At 45.1% G+C, this 26,663-nt stretch overlaps 1 protein-coding gene across 10 annotated transcripts in view; it reads right to left on the bottom strand.

Moving 5' to 3' along the window:
• The window catches only part of arhgap44a (Rho GTPase activating protein 44a), a 349,392-nt gene that overhangs the window by 34,712 nt on the left and 288,017 nt on the right, over positions 1-26,663 (bottom strand). For 7 of the 10 annotated variants that reach the window (XM_085963457.1, XM_085963451.1, XM_085963454.1 and 4 more), the window contains exons 13-17: positions 26,073-26,153; positions 24,829-24,942; positions 19,017-19,108; positions 10,672-10,852; positions 8,702-8,752 (exon numbers count right to left, since the gene is read on the bottom strand). In XM_085963457.1, the coding sequence (XP_085819583.1) occupies positions 8,702-8,752; positions 10,672-10,852; positions 19,017-19,108; positions 24,829-24,942; positions 26,073-26,153 (519 nt within the window). The remainder of the gene's footprint in view (positions 1-8,701; positions 8,753-10,671; positions 10,853-19,016; positions 19,109-24,828; positions 24,943-26,072; positions 26,154-26,663) is intronic. The other 3 variants (XM_085963450.1, XM_085963453.1, XM_085963456.1) reach the window with 1 other exon arrangement.

Below are 26,663 nucleotides of genomic sequence, written 5' to 3'. Positions count from 1 at the left end.
GCTCCAGTGTTGAGGATGAAAATGGCAGCGCTGGCGTCAAATCAGCTTTGCACGCTAAGCTCTCCCATGACTCCCTCCATATGCTTATGGAGGGAGTCACAGCATGCAGGGAGGTTCTCTTCCCTTCCAAGGGTGGAAGACCTCCCCAGGAGACCAACGCTGCCTGGTTGCACATTGCACAGGAGGGCACAAGCAGGGATGTTGTCAGGAGGACCAGGCTGCAGTGGCGTAAACCTGTCAGTAGATCACGAAACATTACTGCAAAGCCACACTCATCCTCATCCTACTGTGCCATTCACCACATCCCTATCACTCTGCCTTCCCTACCTTACTCCTGCACATCCTTACTTACACCAACTTACCTTGTACCTCCACTGATCCCTCTCTATCTACATTATCACTTCCCCATCTCACAAGCCACCCCTCAACATTCACCCTCATCCTTGTCCAATCATACCAACTAACAACACACAAAGGTAGGCACTTGGGTGTTTTATGCAATGTTCACGTGAAGTTTCTGTTAATGTGCTGTCAAACAATTAAATCTTTATTTCAATACTTTGCGTTCTTGGACAGATTTCTGTGCACCTTTGGAAGTGGCTTAGTGAGTTGCAGTGAATGGTGAGACATAACAGTACCCCCGCAATGGTGATGAGTGTGAAAGGAATGGTTTGGACATTGTAGGGATGCTTTATGGTGTTGGTGTGGGGTGGTGCCAACCTGGCGCATCATGTGGCAGCCAGGGTGTACAGCGTCAAGTGAAGTAAATCTGGCTATGGTGAGGCCATCCCTGGCCTCCCAGGCAGCAATGTGGTCGGGTGCTGATGCCCTGTGTCCTGTGCAGCATCAGTTGATTGCGGAGAAGGTTGGTGTTGTTGTTGGTGCTGCTGGTGTGCCTGGTGCTGCTGGTGTTGGGGCTGATCATAGTGGGATTCTGAGGACCAAGGTGAGATAGTTTCAAGATGTTGATATCATAGATGGCAGGTGAAGTTGAGATGACAGAAGCGATCTGTCAATGGTGAGAGAGGTTGTTCCAATTAGGTGACACTGGATAGAGAGTTTACTACAAACACTTGCAACCTGCATAAAACTCAATGGCCTAGAAATTCAGTGGCCTGCGCCACCAGTTTGCGCCCAAAGAGGGCACTCAGAGGCTTTTGCGCCACTGGCCACACCTACCGCGATATTTAGCGGGGCGCTAATGGCGGCGTTAGCCTATAGCACTGCGCCGCCACCGATGACGTCATCGGTGTGCGCAGCGCCCCGCTATCGCCACGATGGCCATATTTGGTTGCGCCCGCCTCCTCAGCGCCGGCCGCAAATAGCGACCGGTACACAGGGGCCTACCTGTGGCGGTAGTGGCGCTAGTTAAGGTGGAGGTGCGGCCGGCTGCTTTTTCGGCGCCCGCCTGCCCGCACCTCCGTCCCCGGCCTCCTACACCCCCCCCCCGTGGCATTGCCAGCTGTTTCCCGAGAGCCCGGCACTTCTCCTTGGTGCCGGGCTCATTTGCCAGCACTCGCGAGCAGGGCTCGCGCTGTTGCAGGCACCTCCCCCTTAACAGTGGGAGGAAGGCCTGCAGTACCGCAGTGTGCCGTGCCACAGCGTGTGGCGCTGCGGCCCTTAGCGCGCCGATATTCAGTTTCAGCGCCCCAAGCGGGGCGCGGGAAGCCTCGTTTAGCGGCCCGCTTCCATTTGGGGCGCAGAAACTGAATATCCGGATGGCGCAAGTGGCTCCGCACGCAGCGGTAATTCCGGCGCCCAGGCGAGCTTGGCACCCCAAACTGAATTTTTAGCCCAATCTGTCTTCCAAATGCAGTAAGCAACAGCTTCTGAGCTTGGAAAGTGAACAGCTGTGAGATGGGAGCGTTTATAGCACATTTGCAGCTGTCAAGTAAAGAGATGATTTCATGGTAACACAACTCCCGACCTGCTTACCTGACGTGATCCCCGAGCAGCGTGGAACCCGTAGGCGACCTCATAAAATGTTATGGTGAGCTCAAAATACTTTTAAAATGGTTCTTAACAAGATCATAATGACCTAAATTGCCTCCCCCACTGCTGCGTGTCGGGTCTGCTCAGATGACTCGATGTCTGGGAAAGTCTCGTGGCGATGGGTTGACAGAAATTTTTTCCCTCCCGACTCGTCACCAAATGCACCCGCTGACCCCCCCCCAAAAAATTTCCCCCAAGGAAACTAACTCAATCGGATACATTTTGCCCGGTTGCTACTTTAAGCCAGTTTTCTGATGAAGGGTCCCAGACCTGAAACGTTAACTCTGTTTCTCTCTCCACGGATGCTGCCTGGCCTGCTGAGTATTTCCAGCATTTTACATAGAAACATAGAAGATAGGAGCAGGAGTAGGCCATTCGGCCCTTCGAGCCTGCTCCGCCATTCAACGAGATCATGGCTGATCATCCAAACCCTAGCACCCGGTCCCTACACCGACAGCCATCCCACCCAAGCCCTATCCCCGTAACCCCACGTATTTAATCCCCCCTAACACTAAGGGTCAATTTTTATCATGGCCAATCAACCTAACCCGCACATCTTTGGACTATGGGAGGAAACCGGAGCACCCGGAGGAAACCCACGCAAACACGGGGAGAATGTGCAAACTCCACACAGACAGTCACCCGAGGCCGGATTTGAACCCGGGTCCCTGGCGCCATGAGGCAACAGTGCTAACCACTATGCCACCGTTCTGTTGTTATTTCTTAGTTCGTACTTAGACTGACATTTTCACTCACATTAGTGACTAAAAGAAAATGCAGTCCAATGTCTGTACTCAGTAGATAATTAAATAGCTGGGTGGTGTATAAACTTATTCAGGCATTGCTCACTATAAAATCCCACATGACCTGACCCTGCTGTTATCTAAACACAGTATCGATATATATATGGCCTTCTGTCTGTCTTAACTGCCATACTGACATATATTTTCTAGTGTAGTGCAGACCATATGTTGGTGAACATCTATCCTTGCGGAATTTAATTCGAGGAACTAATACTATTTCTATGAAAATCGGCCGACTTCATTAGACAATCTAGCAACCCATTAAAGGGAAATTGAGACCTACTTAAAAATGGAATACTTGGTAGTTCATTTATAAACTGAACCATCTGCTCAATTTTCTAAATTATCTGTAGCTATGATGTGAAGAAATCCAACTTTGGACATTGCCGTTTTCAACCAACTGTGGGGGGATTTGGGGGAACTGCATTCATTCGATTTGTCTTATTGACTTCACTGCGAACACGCTTCCCCCAAAAATCTGTCCCACTTTGGGCTTCAAAATAATATTATACCTTCAAATAGCGTGTCCCAATTGGGATAATTTTTAGCAGAAGACTTGATCATAACAATTTAGAAAGGAGTATGAAGGCAGCAAAACCTCAAGACTCCTGTGGTGAAACAATGCAACATTAATAGGTGGATTCTCCACATCCCCATCATAAACAGCTCGGCATACTGGATAGAAGATTCTGTTGAGTAAATAATTGTTATCACAATGAATCGTCTGGAGAATTTATGCTGCAATGCAGGACAGATATTTCAACCAACAATTCCCTGCCGAAACATTTTGAAACATTTATTATAAATACTGGTAGATGATGTCCTTTTCAAATTTCTTTTTTAGATTGCAATGGTGTGCAAAGCTGTTAAGATCTTAAAGTTGGCATCAATTTTGATGTTCTTGTTCTAAGAGTGATGGATTTTATTGCAAATTAATGTCTGTCGAACTGGTTGATCAAATTGTTAGGTATAAATCTCCCAGTCTTTAATTTAAACCGTGTGTACAGTTCTGTACAGTGGTGTTTCTTTTTAAGTCAAAGATTATCCCCTTATTTCTGTTAAATGCATAATGCAGGTCATTTTCTTTTGAGAGTACAGTCAAGAGTCAACACATCTACACACACACACACACACACACACACACACTCACATTCTCTTTCGCTGATCAATGCAACTGCCAATCTCTCTTCTGCAGTTTGGATATTTTAAACCCCCAAAAATTGTTTATTTATACTATTTTATGATAGTTTTTGTTACATAAATTGTGTGCGCCTCAAATAAGTGGGTATAGAGTAACAGGAAATCTGTTACACATTTGACAAGGAGTGTATTGCTTTCTAGATTCTAAGCTTTCTGAATGCAATTGGAGTAAATTGGATCAAAGCCCCTGGATACTACAATTCTGGCCTTGAACATGGTGGGGTAGAGTTTCCGCATGTTTCCACTAGTTTTGTGTCCAGATTCCAGCGCATTCAGTCAAACCAGCGCAAAAGATCAGGGAATCTTAAATGCAAGTGAGTTGCGTCCCAAAACCACTTACGTTCGTGTTTTACACAATCTTTTACGCTGGTTCAAGATTCAATTCGCCCGGATTAGGCCCCTCCCACAGAACTGGCCAAGCCCCCAGGTCGAAATTGTGAGATTCCGCCCATTGCGCTGGTTCGGGAAGGCTCTTCGAATTGCACTCATTTTCTTAGGTGCAGGTTTTAAAAGTTTTTTCCTATCAAACAATATATTGATTTACTAAGAAACTGACTAGTGTACACCAATGAAACTATTAAATGGTTAAGTATAGTTTTATTTTAAGTCATTTTCAGTGATTTTAAATCAGGTTGCTCACAGGTGGAGGACTGGTCACCCTTATTAAAATGCTAATTTTTGGTGATCATCTCATTTTCAGCTGTATTAATAAAACTGCACTAAGTCATCACTCTTAAATATATCAAGGAATACTTTTTTAATGGAAAGAAGCAATTAAGTTCTGTTACGCTGCCTGATTGCGCTGGTTCACTGAACATTTTATGTTTGTGATTATGCAAATTCATTTTAGCAGAAACTTGAACTGTAACCAGCACAATTTCGAGCGCATTTTGGGTGCAATTTCCCCGATTGTGCCCAAAGCAGAAACTCTACCCCAGGTCATACAATTCATCTTAAATTATCTTGATCTGGAAGGGGAAAGAGGAATCAAAATTGATCACTGCTCTTCCTTACTAATGGACTATAAATTAGCCACTGCGTTTTCACTTTTTATTTTTGAAGAGATTTTCTGGAAATTGGATTTTACAAAGGCAGGTATAAATCAGCAGAAAAAGTACATGACAATTTTGCTGGAAACTGAAGAATTAAAACCATCTTATCAAAAGTATTACACTGTAACTCCTTAACTTAATGGAATACAGGACAGAAGAGATTCAGAAAACTATAAGAAGGATTTGAAGTTCAAATCCAGGTAAAAGAAATCAGAGGATAATGGAAAAGCGAGTGAAAATTGGAAAGCAACGAACGGCTTGAGGCGAAATAAAGCGGTAATTTTTCAGTAAAAGATGAAAATTCAAAGCCCTAACAAAAAACAATGAGGAGGGGCATCTGCCCCTTATATATAGCATACCAACTCAGAATCCTAGAAATCAGGCCTATTTAATTGTCTTGTTACCAACACAGTAAAGTGTTTGGGTTTTGGTTTCCCCTGCTCATTCAAAAAAAAGGCAGCAATTAAGCATTCTTTTTATAAATGATAAATCTATAGGAGCAACCCAATGCCAAATGCATTATAAATGGTGTGTGTTTGACGATGACTCGGCAACTTGATTTGACCAGAAAGATCTCTGTTCTCTTGTGTCTTTGCGCTCAGTACATTACCTTGAATTTGAAAACGTGGAGCGATTGAGCCAATGTCAATGTCACAATAGACCAACAAAAAGACCAATGCGGTCTTTGAAATGGAGGAACTAAACTGGGGAGGCCTTTGCCTGATGTAATTCTCAATCAAAATGGTGAGTAACAGTCTACAGAACTGGTCTACACTTTTTGAAGTTCAAATGCTTCAAATTCCAACTTAACGGCAATCAGTTAGAAATTGGTTCTTTAGTTGAACTGTGCAGTGTAATGGACAAGTGAAGGATGACTGAGGTGAACTCAGTAGGTGGAGGAGGTTTTCTGATCTCATGCTGGAACAAGACATTCATGCACCATTTTGAAGCACGGGGACTAGCACAGGAAACAATAAATAAAACGGACTCACAGAAGCAACAAAGAGGAAATGAGCAAAATCATAGAAAGGAAATGTCATCTTATTCTACTTGACCCCTCAGCTAACTCTTTTTTTCTGTTGACAATACCTGAATAACCTGCAGGAAAAATGTGCATGGCTATGGGGAAAGAGCGGGGGAGTGGGACTAATTGGATAGCTCTTTCAAAGAGCCAGCACAATGGACCGAATGGCCCCCCCCGCTATGCTGTATGATTCTATACAGATTTTACATACTTAATGACACTCCCAGAGTGTTTGCAGGTCAGGCAAAGAACTCAATCTTCACTTTTCAGGTGGCAATCTTCCAAGTTGGCGTTAGCGGCGAGAACCTTGCCCACTGCCTGGGCATGTGGGAAAAGTGCATTGCGATTTACAGATACGTTATGGCAACAAGTGAGATTCCCCGTCACTCAGTCTGGGAAAATTACCTCCATCAAACCAATTAGTTCACGCCACATTATTGAATGCATTCCTTCTTTTCAGCTGGGCCTGCATACATGCCACACATCGTCCCTCTAGCGGGTGGTGATTGGCTTCCAGGCTAACGCAAAATGCCAGTCTTGATTTGCCAAACTAGATGCTGCAACAGAACACCCCTGGGCAGCTTTGCCCGTCAAATATCCTCACTGGGAAATGTCGGATATAATCATTTGGGTGGGGGTTTGCTAGGGGATTACATATACGGGGCTTGCACTAGGTACAGGACGGGAAGGGAACTGGAAGTCTATAGCTGCAGTTTGGAGTAGAAACAGTTCACAATTCTCCACCCCGTTCAGTATTCTATGTTCACCCTCATTGCAATAGATACTCCAAACAAACATCTCATCAGAGCCTTCCATTGATAGAACAGCCAGGATTATGAAATCCCTGGATGAACCATCATCCAACTGCTTACTTCACAGTACAGTGCAAGTGCAGTGCTAGTTTGCACCAGTACTTTAGAATATTTACATCTACTTCCAAGCTTTTCAATACTACTTCAATTCTTAAAATAAATTTACACATAAAATCAGGAATTGGCAGGAAGACGCATCCATGTAAGAAAGATACAAGTTTTCATGTGTGAAATATGGTAAATTTCTATGGTTTCTATTTATAAATTGTGTTATCCTCCATATCTTGGTGACTCTCCCCCTCCCCTCTTATTATCAAAAGCCAGTCACGCAGATGTATTGAATACAGTACCTTTGGATTTTCCTAAGGCTGCATTAGCAGAAACAAAACAATACTATTTAGAACACAACATAAAGGGTTAAATGAATCAAAGAGCAGTTATTGCAAAGGTAGCAGATTCCTGTTAAGCAAAACAAGTGCGTTTGACAAAAAAGTATTGATTTAGCACCAACTTTTAACAGAAGTTCACACTGAAGTGCCTGTAACACTTTAACCAAGTAGTGGGGGGCAGAAAATATGCATTCTGGCAGGCGACTTGCCATTCTGTAAACTTACATTATTGGTTCCTGACGACTAGAAAATGGATCAGGAGAAAAGTACATTGGCAACTCACGGCCACAGAGGTGATGTAATGCTGCAGTATGCAGCTCCTCTGACAGGAAGGGCCACAGGGCCTGGGCTTATGTGGCTGGGTCAAGTGCAGAGTGGCACAAATCTGGAGGCAAGCTGGCCCGCCTACCCTCTTATTCAGAAGTGGCGTTGGTGGGGTTCTGGAATGCAACTTATAAATGGGACATGTCAAATAAAGAAAGAACTTGAATTTATATATTACCTTATCGTGTCCTCAGAACCCCTCAATCACTTACTTTAGAAGTGCAGTCACTGTTACTATGTAGTGAGGTATGTGTACAGCAAGATCCCATAAACAGCAGTTAATCTACTTCTGTGGTGGTTGAAGGAGGAATGTTGGCCAGGATACTAGGAGAACTCAAAATAGCAACAGAAAACGCTGGAAAAACTCAGCAGGCCAGGGCAGCATCCGTTGTTATTTCGGATTTCCAGCATCCGCAGTATTTTGCTATCGTACTAGGAGAACTCCCTGCTCTTCTAATAGTGCCATGAGATCAGGCAGACGGGGCTTCAGTTTAGCATCACATCTGAAAGACAGCAGCTCCAACAGTGCAGCACTCCCTCAGTACTGCACTGAAGTGTCAGCCTAGGTTATGTACTCAAGTCCTGACGTGGGGCTTGAACCCATAACTGACTCAGAGTCAAGGAACTGAGGCAAGGTGGCACTTTTAAGTCAAAAGTAAGTTATAATTATGGTGCAAAACTATTCTCAGTTAAGTTTTCCATTACACTCAGTGCTTTCTTGTGAACAAAAACATTCTAAGATTTGAAAAAAAAACTCCCAACACTGCAAATTCAAAAAAAATCTGAAGTATTTTTTAAAAAGTTGTTAAATGGTTAATTGGAGTAAATATGCTAAGATGCATTTAGAACAGAAGGTAACTTTCCTTTAGATGCATTCAATGAGCCTCACAGTACCCTCCAGGGCCTATGTGGAGATATGTAAATGTGTAAGGGGTGGCAAATTCAGTGTCAGGTTAAAGTGTCACAAGGCAAAGCGTGGAGCGTAGAACAAAGACTCTGGTAAACTTTTAACTGGAATGAAAAGATTTACAAAATACTAAAAGCTTATTTTACGTTGTTAGTTTTAACGTGCTGTATTTTGGTGGAAAGTCAAAAAATTGCTTACCGCAGTAGCCATGTTGGACAAGATGCAGAGCGTGATCTCATGTAATTTGGGCTGTAAACATGGTAAAATGTGTAGTCTGGGAAAGAGTACTCAACTGACATGAACTTACAGCTAAAAGTATTCAGTTAACAGGAATGGAAACAAAAAAAAGGACAGCAAGAATGAGGCAGCAACACAACCACAACATTCCAAAGTGAGCAAAGGGAAAAAGAAAGAAAAAATAAAATTAAGGAGAAACTTGTATGAAATGTCTGGACAATTCACGTCACAACACGACTGGAAGCCACACGGAATTACCCACATTAGCACACAGCAGCCTACTGTACATGTGCAGTAAGAGTTATAAAATACTGAAAACTTATATAGTAAACACTTATATCATGGGGAAAGAAAATGAGCACATCGCAAGAGTACACCATTCTCGTCTACCAATTTTTCTCTCCCCTTCTCTCCTCTGCGGAAAGCACTGCTCTTTTGTGGGATATGGTTCCACAGGGAACAGGCACCCTCTAGTACCTTGCCCAAGTGGCCATTATTTATACGGGAGCCTTGGTAGGTTATTCAAATGAGGGAATCTAAGGAACCAAGCCCAACCAAGTCCATACCAAGTGGTCACGCACACACAGGCACTTCCAGCAGAGGTCTGTGCATGGCACTCAGGGGTAGGAACCAGGTTACAGGAAATGTACGCTGCTTATGTCTGGCAGTTAGAACAGTACACGTGTTAATACTGAACATTCATATTTGTTGTTGATGAGCTAACCTCAAGTGAACCAAACTGGACAGATGCAACATAAAACGGGACATGAAAGTTTTACTTCTAGAAACTGGAGAGCGTACATCCTCCCCTTCCCCCTCTGCAGACCCATGACCTAATTTATCATTTGCTTGTTCAGTTCCATTCACTGCAAGGTTCGCTCACCCTCATACTAAACATTTACCTCATAAATACATGTTTCCATTGTAATAAGCATCATTAAACTGTCTTTTAAAAGCACTGAAACCTAGGTGGCATTCTGATGAGTTACATGCTTATAAATGCTTTATCCTGCAGGTGAAACGCCATGGAAAATCATCGACCAAAGAAACACAATGAGGGATTTACACTGTGCAAAATATCCCAAAGTACAGGTCTCTCTTCATTGAAGGTTATACTGCAGCCAGGATTGGCCAGTGGGAATGGGGGCGGGGGCTAATTCCATATAACCAACCAATGGATGAAACTAGTACGGCTGTTAGTGGGAGAGAGCCTTTACCTTATAAATGGTCTTGACAACTCATAAGTGACAAAAGAGGAACAGGGGCCGTCGAGCTTCCTGCTCACAGGAAGGGTAAAAGTGATTTCACACGTACAACCAGCAGGTGTCCTGGAGCCACAGTGTTGATGTCACTTGTATTTCAAACCCCCTCTCATTCAACTTCCCAAAAAACACACACACACACACACACACACACACACACACACACGCGCACACACACGCGCACACACACGCGCACACACACACATACACATTTAATTGGCATGAAACACACAAATTCATAGTATTGAAGATGCCTGGCACAGTGAAACCTGCACTGTTGACCTAATATCAATGCAGGAACCTTGTGATACTGATACTTTTAGCAAAGGCTGGTGTGACATACTACATTAATATTGGTACCATTCAGGCAGGGAATTGAAAGTTTTACATTTTTAGCTGAATGCTATGCTGAAACTGGAGATAAAAACAGATATTTTTTTATTCCTTTAACTTTTAATTCCTTTCCAAATATGTGAAACTAAAAAGTCACTAACCCTGTAATATAACAGTATTAATCTCAACTCAAATTATTTTTTATGAAGTATATTTGTATATCGTTCCCATGTATATCGTTTCACTCCAGTTCTCTTAAGCAATTTTATTTTATATGAAAAAAAAATTGCTTTTTAAAAAAACACTAGAGAAAGCAGGACAAAAGCCAGTACATACCCATCCTTTTTATAAAACTCCAGCATCATGTTGTCAGTAGCAACGCTGAGTGGTCGCCTGGCCTGGTCGTGCTGCTTGCGGTCAGAGTGATCGATGTCCGGAGATGGCATGGAGTTGTAGTTCGCATTATGATTGGTGTGCACTGGGCTGCCGTAGCTTCCAGTGACATTAAATTCAATATCTGTGTTTGCAAGAAATACAGCTCACAGTATATTAATGCAAGAGTCCAACACCCGCAAATTGCTTCCTCCCAGCTTCACTGCAACTTTTGTCTCCCTATTTTACCAACATCTCGAGGCTCTTTCCTTAATAACCTTTCCTCACTTGTTCTTGCAAAGCTGCAAATATGCTCCCCTACACACTCTCCCTCTTCCCTACCTCCTCGCTCTGTTGAAGTCAAGACTCGTTCCAAAACCTGTGGAATTCATTACCTCTCTGTATTCCTTCCTCAAATTTTTCAGTTTGGTATCGCCTAATTGCTACTCCGTGATTTATGTCATCATCTTTTATTTTCATTCATTTTCGGGATGTGGGCATCGCTGGCATAGCCGGCATTTTGTTTCTTCTTGAATCACTCCAGTCTGGTAGTGGTTTGGTACAACTGAGTAACTTGTTAGGCCACTGAAGAGTGAACCACAAGTCACCAGACTGGGTAAGGACAGTAGGTAAGTAGTTAAAAAGAAAGTCTTGCATTTCTATAACGCCTTTCATGACCACCGGACGTCTCAAAGCGCTTTACAGCCAATTAAGTACTTTTTTGGAGTGTAGTCACTGTTGTAATGTAGGAAACACGGCAGCCAAATTGCACACAGCAAGCTCCCACAAACAGCAATGTGATAATGACTAGATAATCTGTTTTAGTGATGTTGATTGAGGGATAAATATTGGCCAGGACACTGGGGATAACTCCCCTGCTCTTCTTCGAAATAGTGCCATGGGATCCTTTACCTCCACCTGAGAGGGCAGACGGGGCCTCGGTTTAACCATCTCATCTGAAAGACGGCACCTCCGACAGTGCAGCACTCCCTCAGTATTACACTGGCGTGTCAGCCTAGATTTTTGTGCTCAAGTTCCTGGAGTGGGATTTGAACCCACAACCTTCTGACCCAGAAGCGAGAGCACTGCCACTGAGCCACAGCTGACACTAAAAGTGAACCAATTTAGTTTTTATGACAATCCGACTGCTTCATGGTCACATTTAGCTTTTTATTTCCAGATTTTAAAAAAAACTGAATTCTAATTCTCAAACTGCTGTGGTAGGATTTGAACTCACATTCTCTGGATAACTAGTCTAGTAACATAACCACAGACGTCACCTGACGAAGGAGCAGCGCTCCGAAAGCTTGTGATTTCAAATAAAACTGTTGGACTATAACCTGGTGTTGTGCGACTTCTCACATTTGTCCACCCTAGTCCAACACCGGCATCTCCACATCAACATAACCACTACACTAGCGTACCCTTTAACTTTTTTTTGCCTTACTGGCGCCCTCCACTTTGAGCTTTGACACAATGGGCTGGATTTTGATACTGGCGGCGTGTAGGAGGCGAGACTACAACTTTTGGGGTTGTAGTCCCACCTCCATCGAGTTGTTGCCAACCCACACGATTTTCACTTGATTGACCTTGTTGAGCCCGCCCAGTGGGCTCAGCAGGCCAATTAAGGGCCACCCGGCAACAGGTGACGTCACAGATTGACATTTCATCTCTCAAGAGCTTTTGACAGATGAAATGTCAGCGATTGACAGCTCTTTGAAGCTGTCAAACACTGAATCTGTACACTAAGTTATTTCCTTCCTCTCAGGCTGATTTAGAGATCTCTCCAGAACAGAAAGCTGAATGCTGCAACTTTTGACAGCTCGCGGCCATTCTGCTTTCTGTGCTGGTGAGATGAGGGACTCCCGAGACCTGAAGGAAGGCTGTAAAGGTAAGTAAAGGTAATTAAACTTCTTTAAACACTTTACACACACCAAACACACTTACCTCTGCACTCATGCACCCATCACTCACCTGAACACCGGACATCTCGAACCCTCCAAGCCCTTCAGCCCGACGGTCCGCCTCGCTAACTTGGCGTGGTTTGGAGCCGTCAGGAATCCCACACTTCAGCAATAAAAATAGGGATTAGGCTAAAAACTGCCTGTTAACTACCTGTTAACAGGCAGTTAATTGTCACTAATCCCCTTCCCGCCTCGAGGAGGCGGCTCCCAGCACAGGTCGGGTATCCGCCTCTTTTGAAACTGGCATGGAGGCAGGTTGGGGGCGGGATGGGTTCGTACCCCCCGATTTCGCGATTTTAACCCCCCACACGCCTCCAATCCCGCCTCCACGGCCCAATGAAAATCCTGCCCAATATATTTGTTTGCCAGCAATAAAAAAGACCAAGCCAGCATAATTTTACAAGAAGATTTGAAAGATTTTGTTATTGAAATTAGTGGGTAGTAAGGATGTGAGATGCATTAGTTAAACAATATAATATGGTATAGTTTGCCTGCATTAAGATACCTTTATTACATTTGTTGCAGTTATGTAGTCACCCAGGGCTTAATACTGTACATTAAGAAACCCTTATCTAGTTGTGGATATATAATTACAATATTTTTGATCTGCTTATATCAGGGAATTATTGTGCTGAGTTACATATTGCAAAAAGTGATAAGCCCCAGCCAAGGCTTTCAGACCCTGTCCTACTGGTTTTCTAGTGGATCTGGGGTGGATGTGGCCAGAAATGTGCAGCGACATGCATCCTCACTTTCTCCTCTGTTTTCTGAAGGTTGGGCCTTGCGGCCTGAAAAGCCTGCAAATCATATTATGATGAGGGAAACATGGCCTCCACCGTGTTTCCCATCACTCGTCCTAATGCAGGACCCTGTTAGGCCCTGTCCAGCGTTCGAGGGCTAGTGCGGGGATGAAGGAAATGTTGGTGGCACCGAGAGCCTGTGCTGTGCCTCTCCAGGCACAGAACTGAGAAGTGAGTATTGAAATTTTAGATTTACAACTCTGAGGCTGCTGGCACTTCTAAGCAGTGGCAGGCCTCGGCGGCTTACTGCTACCAATTTCCTGTCCGATTCTGGTGGGGGTCCCTGGTAGAGGCCAGGAGACTGCCCCCAGCATGCAAATGACTTTGAGGACGGAAATGTTGCTGAGGTTAGGTGGGCAATCTCTGGGTCAGTGGAAGTTCTGCCTCTCTGGCGATGCCCCTCCTAGGCGTTTGTGACTTTTAGATCCTGTAAATTTAACGTATGATGAAAAATTCAGGTGCAAGTTTCATTACATGATCCATTAACAAGGATTTAGGTTGAAGCCATTTTGGTGGCCAGGGTTACTCAAACCTGATGTTGGTGACTTTTACTAAACTCTTTGGCCAGTGTTCTGGCATGTTCACACTTCATGGAAATAGGTGGTGGTCCCAGAATGATGTCTTGTTTTAACATAACCAACCATTCACATGGGCTTTTACTTTCCGTAACCCCAGAATTTTCAGCCTAGATTTTATTGAAATTCTTTGCGGACCATACCAAATCAGAATTTGAAAACCTGCTAGCTCCAGCTCTTATGTCTCATTTCCCTTCCAACAAAAGCTAAAGGAGTAATCCTGGCTGCAGTTTTGAATTTAATGAAGCAATAATCATCAGTGATGTTAATTAGTCTGTTTACATTTAATTGTGTGTGTGAGAGTGCCCTGCATCCTGCAGTGAATACCATCATTTATTCTGCCTTTCCTGAATTACCTCCCTTAAAATATCCTTCAGGTGATAAGCCAGCTCCTTGCAACTGCTTCTCTGTTAATCAGAGCCATGGGAAGTAACAGCAAAGTGCTGTCACACCACCCAGCAGACACCCGAGGGACGATCGCAAAATACTGCGGATGCTGGAAATCCGAAATAACAACAGAAAACGATGGAAAAACTCAGCAGGCCAGGCAACATCCGTGGAGAGGGAAACAGAGTCAACGTTTCAGGTCAAAGACCCTTCGTCAGGACACCCGAGGGAGATGATTTGAGTAAGGAATGAGCTAGAGCACTTGGCAGTAGCCACTGTCGCTGCTATCTGTGTTGTAATCTACACATGGCCTACATTTCAAACGCAGTCATTATCATTAAAACACACAATTAACATGTGAGGAAGCACTCTGCAGTGTACTCAACATAGTTAAACCCAACAGCCTGGAGTATTCATTTAAATGTGGTGAATTTTTACACTCCAAGGAGGGACTGACATTACTGGGGAATGAAATGCTTGCATTCAGTATGCAGTGTCAGTATGCCCAAAAGTAACATAACTTCAAGGCCCTAGCAGTATCCTCGACATTATAGTGTATAAAGATGAACATACAAACATGGGTGCATTCGTATATGTTTCCTCTACTCGCTATTTAAACTGATGTGTTAAGCTTTTAATGTGTTAAGTAGCGATTATAATCTCTATATCAGATTCCACATGTATGCTGATGACACCCAACTTTACCTCTCTGCTTCCTGCACTGATCTCGAGGCTATCGCTGCACCCCTCTACTGCCTGGTCAACATTAAGGCCTGGATTAGCCAACATTTCCTGCAGCTAAATTTTGGCACAACTGAAGCCATTCTTTTTAGTTCTCACCGACACCTAGCTGCCTCTGGCAGTGCCTCTTCCTCAGGCTAAACCTAGAAGCACAGAACCCGGGCTCCACACTATAGGCTGGATATTAAAGCTGGAGGGGCGAAACGCAGATTCACTGGGATGCTGTCTGGTACGAGGAAACACAAATATGCAGAAAGACTTGAAAAACGGTGTCTTTTTTTAATTACCGATTGCCGGGCGATACAATGGAAGTTTTTAATATTATGAAAGGATGGGCAGGGTAGATAGAAGGCAGACTGTTTCCAGCAATTGAAGGGACATGAATGAGGGGTCGTAGATACAAGATTTAGATTTAGAAAAGAGGGCAGGAAAAACTTCTTCACCCAGAGAATTGTGAGGCTGTGGAATTGACTTCCCGGGTTAGTGGGTGAGGCAGTATTCAAGATAGATTGGACAGGTGGATTAAAGAAAATGGGGTGGAAGGGATATGGGAACAGGGTGGGTAAATGTGATTAAAACTATTTGCTTGCATGGAGGGACTGGTCGGACCAAATGGTCTGTTTCCGTGCTGTAACTTCTATGTACTGCTCAACTCAGTTGAGCTTCCTTCCCCGTGTCCATTCTGTTACCACCTCCTTCACATCGCCTGCCTCCATGACCATCCTCTCCTCTATTGTCAAAACCCTAATCCTTGCGTTTATCACCTCAAGTCTCAACTTCTCACACTCTGCTAGCCTGCCTTCACGCTCCAAAAATGACAACTCATTCAGCATGCCACATCCCCCACCCTCACCTATGCAAAATCTCTCAGTCCCATCACGCCACTTTCCTTCCCGGTCCACAGGTTTGACTTCCTGATCTTTGCCCTTGCTTTTAAATCCATCCACAGCATTGCCCACCCTACCCGAGGGATTTCCTCCAGCAATGTATCCTTCACTGCTCAGAAATGGGGTTACTCCTTGTTCCCTGTTCTCTTTCAGCCACTGTGGCCATCTATCCTGTCCCTTCCCTGATTTCAAAAGCCTCCCAAAAAGCTTTCTCTTGTTCAATGTTTTTGGACCCACCCAAATTTTGCAATTAGCCCCTTTCCCCACTTGCCTGGTGGACACTAGGGCCTAGAAATTCAGTGGGCCTTGCGCCCACTTAGCGCCTAAAGAGGTCTTCTGCGCCGGTGGGGTTGGTAGCGCGGAAATTGAGTGCAGCGTTAATGGCGGCGGTAGCCGGTAGCGCTGCGCCGGCACCGATGACGTCATCGGTGTGCGCAGCGCCCCGGTTCCGCCCCGATGCCGGCCCGACACCCATATTCAGTTGCAGCCGCCTCTTCCGCAGCGGCCGCAAACAACGTTCGTGAAACACGGCCTTCATGCAGCGTTAGTGGGGCGCATAAAGGTGGAGGTGCGGCCGGCCGCTTTTTCGGCGGCCGCCTGCCCGCACCTCCCTCCCCGGCCTCCTACACCACCCCCCCCCCGCGGCATTGGTGGCTGATTCCCGTGAGCCCGGCACTTCTCCGTGGTGTCGGGCTCATTTGCCGGCAGAATCCAGCGGCGATCTCACGGCTGCAGGCAGCTCCTCCTGAAGAGAAGGAGGAGGCCTGCAGTACCCCAGCCTGCCGCACCGCATCGGGTGGCGCAGCGGCAGCTGGAGCGCTGAAATTCACTTTCAGCGCCCCAAGCGGAGGCGGGCACACCCTGGAACAGCGCCCGGTTCCGACTTGGGGCGCTAAAAGTGAATTTCTGGCGGGCGCAACGGGCTCCGGGCGCTGCGCAAACTTTTGGGCGCAACTGAGCTGGCGGGGCCATACCTAATTTCTAGGCCTAGTTCTGTAAAATGCACTAAGGCATCTCTGCACATGGGAAGAACAATAGAAATGTAAGATGTTGTGTATGCTAATCTTCACACAGCATAAATCCAAGGCTAATGTGCCTTAACCTGAAACCTACCAATGGCACCATCTACTGCACCAATAGGAAGTCACTGTTTTCTGCCATTCTTTGCTAATTAGGTGCTCAGCTATGAGCTGTCTTGAGCCTAGGAACATTTGGGTTGAGAAAGCCTCTGATTCATTTCACATGAACCATTACAGCCAGCAGAGGGACAGCAGACTTTCATCCCATTAACAAGGGCTGGATTTGAACTTGTGTCTACTCTTTGGATGTAAGGGGGGGGCATTTTCTGTCCGCCTGTCGGGTGGAAATGGGGCAGTGGTGCCCCGAAAACCGGTGGTGTGGCTGATACCATCTTCCCAACAGCCTACCGCTGGGCAGCTGGAGCACCCACCTGAATCAGACGCTAGGTCCTTTTTAATATACTAATCACAGTCCTATGAGGTAGCTAGGACCCCGATTCCCATTTTAGGACTCAACTGGGCGGAGCATGCGCTGTGCAAACTCCACTCAGTTTCAGCTGGTGGTCAAGCCAAAGAGGAGCCCAGAAAGTATGCTTTAATTGATTTTTGAGTCGTCGGGCGGGGCAAGGGTGCTACTCCGTGCTCCACAAACCTGAACCGCTGCTATACCAGGTCCCTCCCGCCCCCAAGAACAGACCCCACTCCCCCACCAAACCTACTAGACAAGGGAACTAGATGTAATATCTCCAAGTTTGCAGACGACACAAAGCTGGATGGGCGTGTGTGCTGTGAGGAGGATGCAGAGAAACTCCAGTATGATTTGGACAGGTTGGGTGATTGGGCAGATGCATGGCAGATGCAGTATAATGTGGATAAATGCGAGGTTATCCACTTTGGTGTCAAAAACAGGAAGGCAGATTATTATCTGAACGGCAATAGATTGGGAGAAGGGGAAGTGCAACGAGACCTGGGTGTCCTTGTGCACCAGTCGCTGAAGGTAAGCATGCAGGTGCAGCAGGCAGTTAAGAAGGCAAATGGTATGTTGGCCTTCATAGCGAGAGGATTCGAGTACAGGAGCAAGGATGTCTTTGCTGCAGTTGTACAGGGCCTTGGTGAGACCACACCTTGAGTATTGTGTGCAGTTTTTGTCACCTTATCTGAGGAAGGATGTTCTTGCCATGGAGGGAGTGCAGCGAAGATTCACCAGACTGATACCTGGGATGGCAGGAATGACGTATGAAGAGAGATTGGGTTGATTGGGCTTGTATTCGCTAGAGTTTAGAAGAATGAGAGGGGATCACATTGAAACTTATAAAATTCTAACAGGACTAGACAGACTGGATGCAGGAAGGATGTTCCCGATGGTCGGGGAGTCCAGAACCAGGGGTCACAGTCTAAGGATAAGGGGTAAGCCATTTTGTACTGAGATGAGGAGGAATTTCTTCACCCAGAGAGTGGTGAACCTGTGGAATTCTCTACCACAGAAGGCAGTTGAGGCCAATTCATTAAATATATTCAAGAAGAAGTTAGATATATTTCTTAAGGCTAAAGGGATCAAGGGATATGGGGAGAAAGCAGGGACAGGGTACTGAATTTGGATAATCAGCCATGATCACATTAAATGGCGGAACAGGCTCGAAGGGCCGAATGGCCTACTCCTGCTCCTATCTTCTATGTTTCTATGTTACCTTGTTCTGGACCCAGAGACTAGCCGGGTTGCCCTGTATTGTGGCAGCCCAGAGCCGGTGGGCTGCCTAGGGGCACTTGTTTTCTGCCCGCAGCCCGCCAACCCTATGTTAATGAGACCCGGCTCTTAAAGTGGATCGGGCCTCCCACTGGCACTATTGGCGCGCTCCACTGGCCAGCTGTCCAAAAACCGCACGGAGGGAAAATCTACCCCAAGATGTTGACAATCACAGTCCAATTCAGCATTTACCTCCTGCAAAGAACCAATCGGCGTGCTGAATTATGGGTTCAATGATCCCCACAATCTGTATGGAGACCGTTGTCATCATTTCAGTCATAGACCTACAGACAAAAAGGAAGCGACCAAGTTAACTGCATTTTAACAAACGAATAATCCATAAAATATTTAGCACTTTACAAAGAAGCTTCCTCCAATACCTCAGTGGGTAAATGCACCAATTGGTGTCGTACTGGGTCATACAAAAGAAGAAGATCGCAGGTTCAGTCATCAACCTGTAATTTAACTATCTAATCTTACCAGGTAATCATGGTAGATGTGCTAGAATTTGCCTTGGCAGCCTGGGCTCAGGAAAGGCTCAGAAAGAATCAGCCAAGTTCCCAACTGCTATTCAGTGGTTCCTGCTGCAGACTGTCAGCATTTTGAGTGACAATAGGTAATGGCTCGGTTTCCCTCCACAGTCAAATCATCCGCGGACTCTCACCAACTAAACTCACACTTGAGGAATGGCCAGTAGATACTGATGAGTGGACAGTGCCCTCGGAATTCGACCTCTGTGTGAGTTAGTGGCTTCGGAGCGGGGGGCGGGGGGAGAAACATTAAAATGAAAAAATAAGCTGTGAACTCCACTGGATGCATACTGGTCAACTTCTGTTGTACAGAAATCTGGAAGGTTGACAAGGAACTCTACACAGCGTGAACTAAACCTTTTGCCTGCTGGTGGGAGAGAGTCACAACGGATCATCTCAACACTGGCTTAAATCTGCGAGTATGTTTGTTCTGGACCGATGGACTATTTTATGTGTGCAGATAGCACCCTCTGGTGGTGGTTATTGTGTTAGCAGTGTGTTTGTATGAAACAGAGGTCATTTGACCTTTGTTCCTTTCTTCCTGTGTGAGGTCATTTGACATTTGTTTCTTTCTTCCTGTGTGAGGTCATTTGACCTTTGTTCCTTTCTTCCTGTGAGAAGTCATTTGACCTTTGTACCTTTCTTCCTGTGTAACCCAGGAAGTAGAATCCCAGGAAGTAGAATTCCAGGAAGAACCTGGCAGTAATGGAGGATTCCATAAGGGTTTCACAATCCAATGTAATCTGATTTCATATGTTAGGCCAAGCGCAATATCTGTGAGTATCTTTGTTAGCATAATAGCAACGTTGTCAGAGTAGTATTTTGACAAGAATATGTTTATAAAAAGTAATAGTTGATAGTTACAGAAGTTAGTCCAAATGTTAGTTAGTTATACAATTAGTCTATTCTACTGTTGTAAATATGTTTACATCTTATGTAATATCGAATGTATAGTACTCAGTTTATGTACAAAACATACTTTGTCTTTGTTTACAGTTTCACAAATTTGTTCAAGTAAAGCTTCAAAACAGCAAACGGCTTCACGAAGAATTATTTTTGAATAAGTGTTTAACTTGCTGGATAACTAGATAGGAGCACGTCTAGCGCGGCCAGTACAATGAAAAGATATCAGTGAAAAGATATCAGTGAAAAGATATCAGTGAAAAGATAGCAATACGGCTAGCTGTGAAGAGCGGAGCAGGAGGAACCCAGTGTAAGCCTTAACCTCGTAGAGCACATCTACCTCACATCAACATGTCAGAAGATAATAACGAAAATGCTTTGCAGCAAGTAGAAGACCTTAAACAGGCAGACGAGACTGTAGAACGTGACAATCGGTCTATAAGCTCCGGTTACTACAGATCGCAAGTTGGTTCACGGTCATCGGGTGGTTCTAGAGTAAGCATAGCCATCGCCAAAGCACGGGCTAAGCTAGTAGCAGCTCAAGCCAGAGCTGCGCATGCGGACAGTGAAATAGAAATAAAAGTAAGACAGGCCCGTCTCCAAGCTGAATCACAAGCCGAACAGGCCCGATCCCAAGCCGAACAGGCCCGTCACCAAGTTGACCTGGCCCGTCACCAGGTTGAACTCCAGGCTGAACAGGCCCGACACCAAGCTGACCAGGCCCGTCACCAAGTTGAAAGCCAGGCTGAACAGGCCCGTCTCCAAGCCACATTAGACGCTCTGCAGCAACAAAAAGAGACACAAGTATTCGAGGCAATTTTGGAGGGAGCTGATCCCGAGACAGCTTACAAACCTTTAATTCCCATTTCGTGGCAGAGTCCACGACAGCGCACCATAGATTACGTGAGCGACCATGCCGACATACAGTTTACAGGAGAAAGGGATGAAGGCCCGCATATCTCTACAGACGCAAGCACTTCGTATAACATGCCACAAGTTTCCAATCAAGGTCAAAGCAGACGGCGTGCCTCAAGCCGCAGAGTCTCCCCCAGCAGAACGGAAGACACGGTGCAGAGGAATAGGACGCTGAATAGAGAAAGTCAGAGGCAAATCCCCTCTCGGTTCCTTGAGAACCCCAACAGAGCCCCTAGCCAAGGCAACCCTGGCATAGGTCCCAGCACCTACGACCTTGCCAAATACCTTGCACGCACCCAGCTGGTGACTTCGGGGTTAATCAAGTTTGATGACAGGCCGGAGAATTATCGGGCTTGGAAGACCTGCTTCCACGATGCCATATCAGGCTTAGACCTGTCGGCAGGAGAAGAGCTCGGCCTCCTTATCAAATGGCTCGGCCCAGAGTCCGCCGGACAGGCCTGCAGGATAAAAGCTGCCAATGTGGGACAGCTGCCAGAGGGGTTGAAGAAGGCTTGGGTGAGGCTGGAAGAAAGCTACGGCTCGCCCGAAGCCATTGAAAGGGCTCTCTTTGACAGGTTGGAGAACTTTCCAAGGTTGACGAGTAAGGAACCCCAGAAACTCCGCGACCTTGGAGATCTGCTGTCGGAACTCGAAGCCGCAAAGCAGGACGGCTACCTACCCGGTCTATCGTACTTAGACACTTCCAGAGGGGTAAGTCCCATCATTGAGAAGCTTCCATTTAACCTGCAGGAGAAGTGGATAACGTTTGGATCAAAGTTCAAGCTAAAGCACAACGTGGCGTTCCCACCATTCTCTGCGTTCGTTAAATTCATCCGTAAAAAGCCAAAGCCAGGAACGACCCCAACTTCAACTTCTTCTTCGCCCACCCAGCACTTGCCAGAAGAGACAAGTTCGACAGACATGGAAAGACACCAATATCTGTCCACACAATGCATGTGTCCTCAACTGAGCACACAAAGATTCAGAAGAAACCTGAGGATATGAGCAAATAATGCCCTATCCACAACAAGCCCCATCCTTTAAAGAAGTGCAGAGGCTTCAGGGAGATGTCTCTGGAAGATCGGAAACAATATCTTAAAGAGAACTCTATATGTTTCAAGCGCTGCTCTTCCATGAGCCATCTCGCCAAGAACGGCAAGGTAGATACAAAATGCACAGAATGTGAAAGTGAACGGCACATTTCAGCACTCCACCCAGGCCCAGCTCCTTGGAAGTCAGAGTCGCCTCCTCCCGCTTCAGAGCACGGCGGGGAGAGAGAGGGAGCTGCCGGTCCGGAGATTACATCCAAGTGCACCGAGGTGTGTGGAGAAGGAGTGAGCGCAAGAGCACGCTCCAAGATATGCCTCGTTAATGTGTACCCTGTAGGACGTCACCAGGAATCTGAAAAGATGAAAGCACACTTCCTAGTATTTGTCAAGAAAATGCTTGTCAACGATCATGCAGAGATAGCTCCTCCACTCCAGGAAGGGCAAGAGTGTTGGTACCTCCCTTCCTTCGGAGTCTATCACCCCAAAAAGCCGGAACAGATCCGCGTGGTGTTCGGCTCCAGTGCACCATATCAGGGAGTCTCTCTCAACGACGTACTCCTCACAGGGCCCGATCTTAACAACAGCCTCTTGGGAGTGCTCATGAGATTCAGGAAAGAGCCCGTCGCCATCACTGCCGCTATCCAGCACATGTTTCATTGCTTCGTGGTGAGAGAAGACCACAGAGACTTCCTCCGCTTCCTGTGGTATCGGAACAATGACCCTAATAGAGACATTGTGGACTACAGAATGCGTGTCCATGTCTTTGGGAATAGCCCATCCCCTGCTGTCGCCATATACGGACTAAGGAGGGCTGCCAAGGAAGATGATGATGACTTTGGCAGTGATGTGAGCGGGTTCATCGAACGAGAGTTCTATGTCGATGACGCACTGAAGTCATTCCCGACCGAAGCAGAGGCCATCAGTACCCTCGGACGAGCTCAGGAACTACTTGCACTATTCAACCTCAGGCTGCATAAGATAGCCTCTAACAGACCAGCAGTGATGGAGGCATTCCCCCTTGAAGATCGTGCTAAGAACATCAAAGACCTAGACCTCTTCACTGATGACCTCCCCCTACAGCGTAGCCTAAGGTTGTTGTGAAACATAGCAACAGACACGTTCATGTTCCAAGTCTTAGATGTCAAGAAACCCTTCACACGTAGAGGCGTGCTCTCTACAATCAACAGCCTATACGACCCTCTCGGCTTCTTAGCCCCTGTCACTGCACAAGGCAGGCTGCTCCTCAGGGAACTCTCCACACGCGCTGAAGAGTGGGATTCACCTCTCCCTGAAGAGATGGAAGCAGAGTGGGACAGATGGAGAGACTCACTCCAAGACTTACAGGAGATCCGAATACCTCGCTGTTATTCGTTTTTCTCTCCCTTAAATGCCCAATTCAAAGAGCTTTGTGTCTTTGCAGACGCATCCGCTAAGGCCATTGCAAGTGTGGCTTATCTGAAGGTCACCACTCAAGAAGGACAAAGCAAAATCGGCTTCGTCTTTGACAGAGGCAAGTTGGCGCCCCAGCCAGACCTCACCATATCCAGATTGGAACTGTGCGTAGCAGAACGCAACCTACCCCCTCACAGCAGTCTACGGAAGCTGCATCCTATCATCAAAACCGATGGACTATTTTATGTGTGCAGATAGCACCCTCTGGTGGTGGTTATTGTGTTAGCAGTGTGTTTGTATGAAACAGAGGTCATTTGACCTTTGTTCCTTTCTTCCTGTGTGAGGTCATTTGACATTTGTTCCTTTCTTCCTGTGAGAGGTCATTTGACCTTCGAACCTTTCTTCCTGTCTAACCCAGGAAGTAGAATCCCAGGAAGTAGAATTCCAGGAAGAACCTGGCAGTAATGGAGGATTCCATTCACAATCCAATGTAATCTGATTTCATATGTCAGGCCAAGCGCAATACCTGTGAGTATCTTTGTTTGTTAGCATAATAGCAACATTGTCAGAGTAGTATTTTGACAATAATATGTTTATAAAAAGTAATAGTTGATAGTTACAGAAGTTAGTCCAAATGTTAGTTAGTTATACAATTAGTCTATTCTACTGTTGTAAATATGTTTATATCTTATGTAATATCGAATGTATAGTACTCAGTTTATGTACAAACATACTTTGTCTTTGTTTACAGTTTCACAAATTTGTTCAAGTAAAGCTTCAAAACAGCAAACGGCTTCACGAAGAATTATTTTTGAATAAGTGTTTAACTTGCTGGATAACTAGATAGGAGCACGTCTAGCGCGGCCAGTACAAGTATGTTATCCCATTATTCGCTTAGAAGAAGAATGGAATGTAGGTTGGGGAGCCGAGTAGATTAAAAAAGCAAAGGAAACAAGCACGAGGGAAAAACTGAAATGATATATCTTATCTAGAAGTTGTTAAGGAAGTCTTGCAAGATGCCTCGATTTTGTTCCCATGTTCTCACTTGTGTTCCTGGCCATAAGAACTGCAAACTGCTTCTAAATTATAAGAATCTACAGGGAACTATAAGAATCTAAATTCCTACATTTTTGATGAGTTTAAAGTCATATATTTCTTAAAATGGGGCGAATACATTTTCATTATAATAAGCAGCATGGGGCGAAGAACGCTTACCCTTCATTGGCTGTCCAAAGTAGATTGGGTCCCAGGACTATTGCCATGTTACCAGGTGTCATTTTGTTGGCATCTTGGTATTCTGTGAGCTTGGCTAAAAATTTTATCAAATATCTGTAGAAGAAAGATACATTGCTGTGTGTAAATGACTTCATTTACTTAAATGAGGAAACCTGTTGCAGAGATGAATAGCAAGCAGTGAAAAAAAAATCACAACTCGAGAGTGAGATCCTGACTTTTGTTTCAACAACTTGCAATTATATAAGCATCTTCAACATAGAAAAATGACCCAAGGTGCTTCATAGAGATGCAATGAGAAATAAATGGATGCCAAGTCATAGAAGTGGATATTAGGAGGGGTAAGGCAGTGGATTTTAAGGAGGGTCTTAAAGGAGAGGAGAGAGAGGTGGAGACGCAAAGGGGTTTAAAAAAGGAATTTCAGAGCATGGAGCTGAATGCATGGCTGTCAATGGTGGAGCGAAGGAAGGAGGGAGTCTCACAAAATGCAAGAGTCAGACGGATAGGAGAGTTTGCAGGGCTGGAGGAGGTTACCGAGATAGGGAGGGCCGATTCCATGAAGGAATTTAAACACAAGGACAGGAGATGGACAGCAGAGTTTTGAAAGAGCTGAAGCCTACGGAGGGTGGAAAATAGGACGTTGGCCAGGATAGCAATGGAATAGTTAAGTCTGAAGACGACAAAGGTATGGGTGAGAGTTTCAGCAGCAGATGGGCCAAGGAATGATGATGTAAAGGTGGAAGTAGGCAGTCTTAATTGCACGAGCTTGTCTCTGACTTTCACTAGGTTTTATTAAAAGAATCAGTTGAATCCACTTTTGATGCAAGTAATATTAGATATTTCATCACGGGAGAGTTTAACTGATTAAATTTGAGGTGAGAGGATCAAATGTGTTAACCTTTTACCATAACGTGAAGTATTAAGATAAAAACATAGAGCTAACTACCAGTCCAGATCAAGAATTCCTGAGCATACTTCTGTGATGTCCACCAGAGACAGCATTGCATTCCTCAGTACAGTAGTATGCTGAAAACAGGCAATAATTGCCGTGCTTTTTGATCACCTCTTGGACAAGTTTCCTATACTCATTCAGCAGCACTGTTCTTGGTAATCCACACAACCCATGTAATTATTCCTTTCACAGCACTGTGCTAATGATAAAATAAGAGGAGGGCAACTGTTTAATTACATACAATTACACAATTAAAGCTGGTATTTAAGTTTACCTGAAATTGTTATAATTTGCCTTGGGTAGTTTCTCACATGCATTCCATAATGCTTGAAGCCGCTTGTCTTGATCCTGAATACTGGTCATTTCAAACAGAGAGAGATACTTATGCATTCGTACAAATACTTTGTTCATTATTTTGGTTTCTAGTTCAAAAAAATGAGAATATTTCTCAAAGCTATGCCACAGGAATGTACTTCTCTGGAAATAATTAAAATTTGACCTTTCCAAAAAAAAAGGTAATATTTTGTTTTGTTAGTCCATCATCTACCGGTAAATAAATTTGGATTGTCATATCATTTCAGCTATAGCTATCTTTATAACTCCACTTTGATTTTCATTGCATTGTGGCTCATTTCTAACCAGGTTTGTGGCCTAACACACTCTCTCTGCTTTTGCTCACCTCTGTTTTCCTTATTTGTTTAAGCTCTCTTCTTCAGGTTCCTTCTCCACATATTATACATCATCTGCTGACTGAGTGACTGGGTGAGCACCCCAGGACTTCTGTCTCTGCCATGCCTCAGCTAACTGCTGGGAAGTGCATCAACGTAAGCAGTACAGGTCAATGCTCTCTGTGACTTTCTTCTAT

Source organism: Somniosus microcephalus, chromosome 21 (assembly GCF_052327205.1).
Source record: "Somniosus microcephalus isolate GS21.2 chromosome 21, FLI_Smic_1.0, whole genome shotgun sequence".
Classification (NCBI taxonomy): Eukaryota; Metazoa; Chordata; class Chondrichthyes; order Squaliformes; family Somniosidae; genus Somniosus; species Somniosus microcephalus.
The sequence above is the reverse complement of the archived record's forward strand: the minus strand, read 5'-3'. Positions and strand labels throughout refer to the sequence as shown.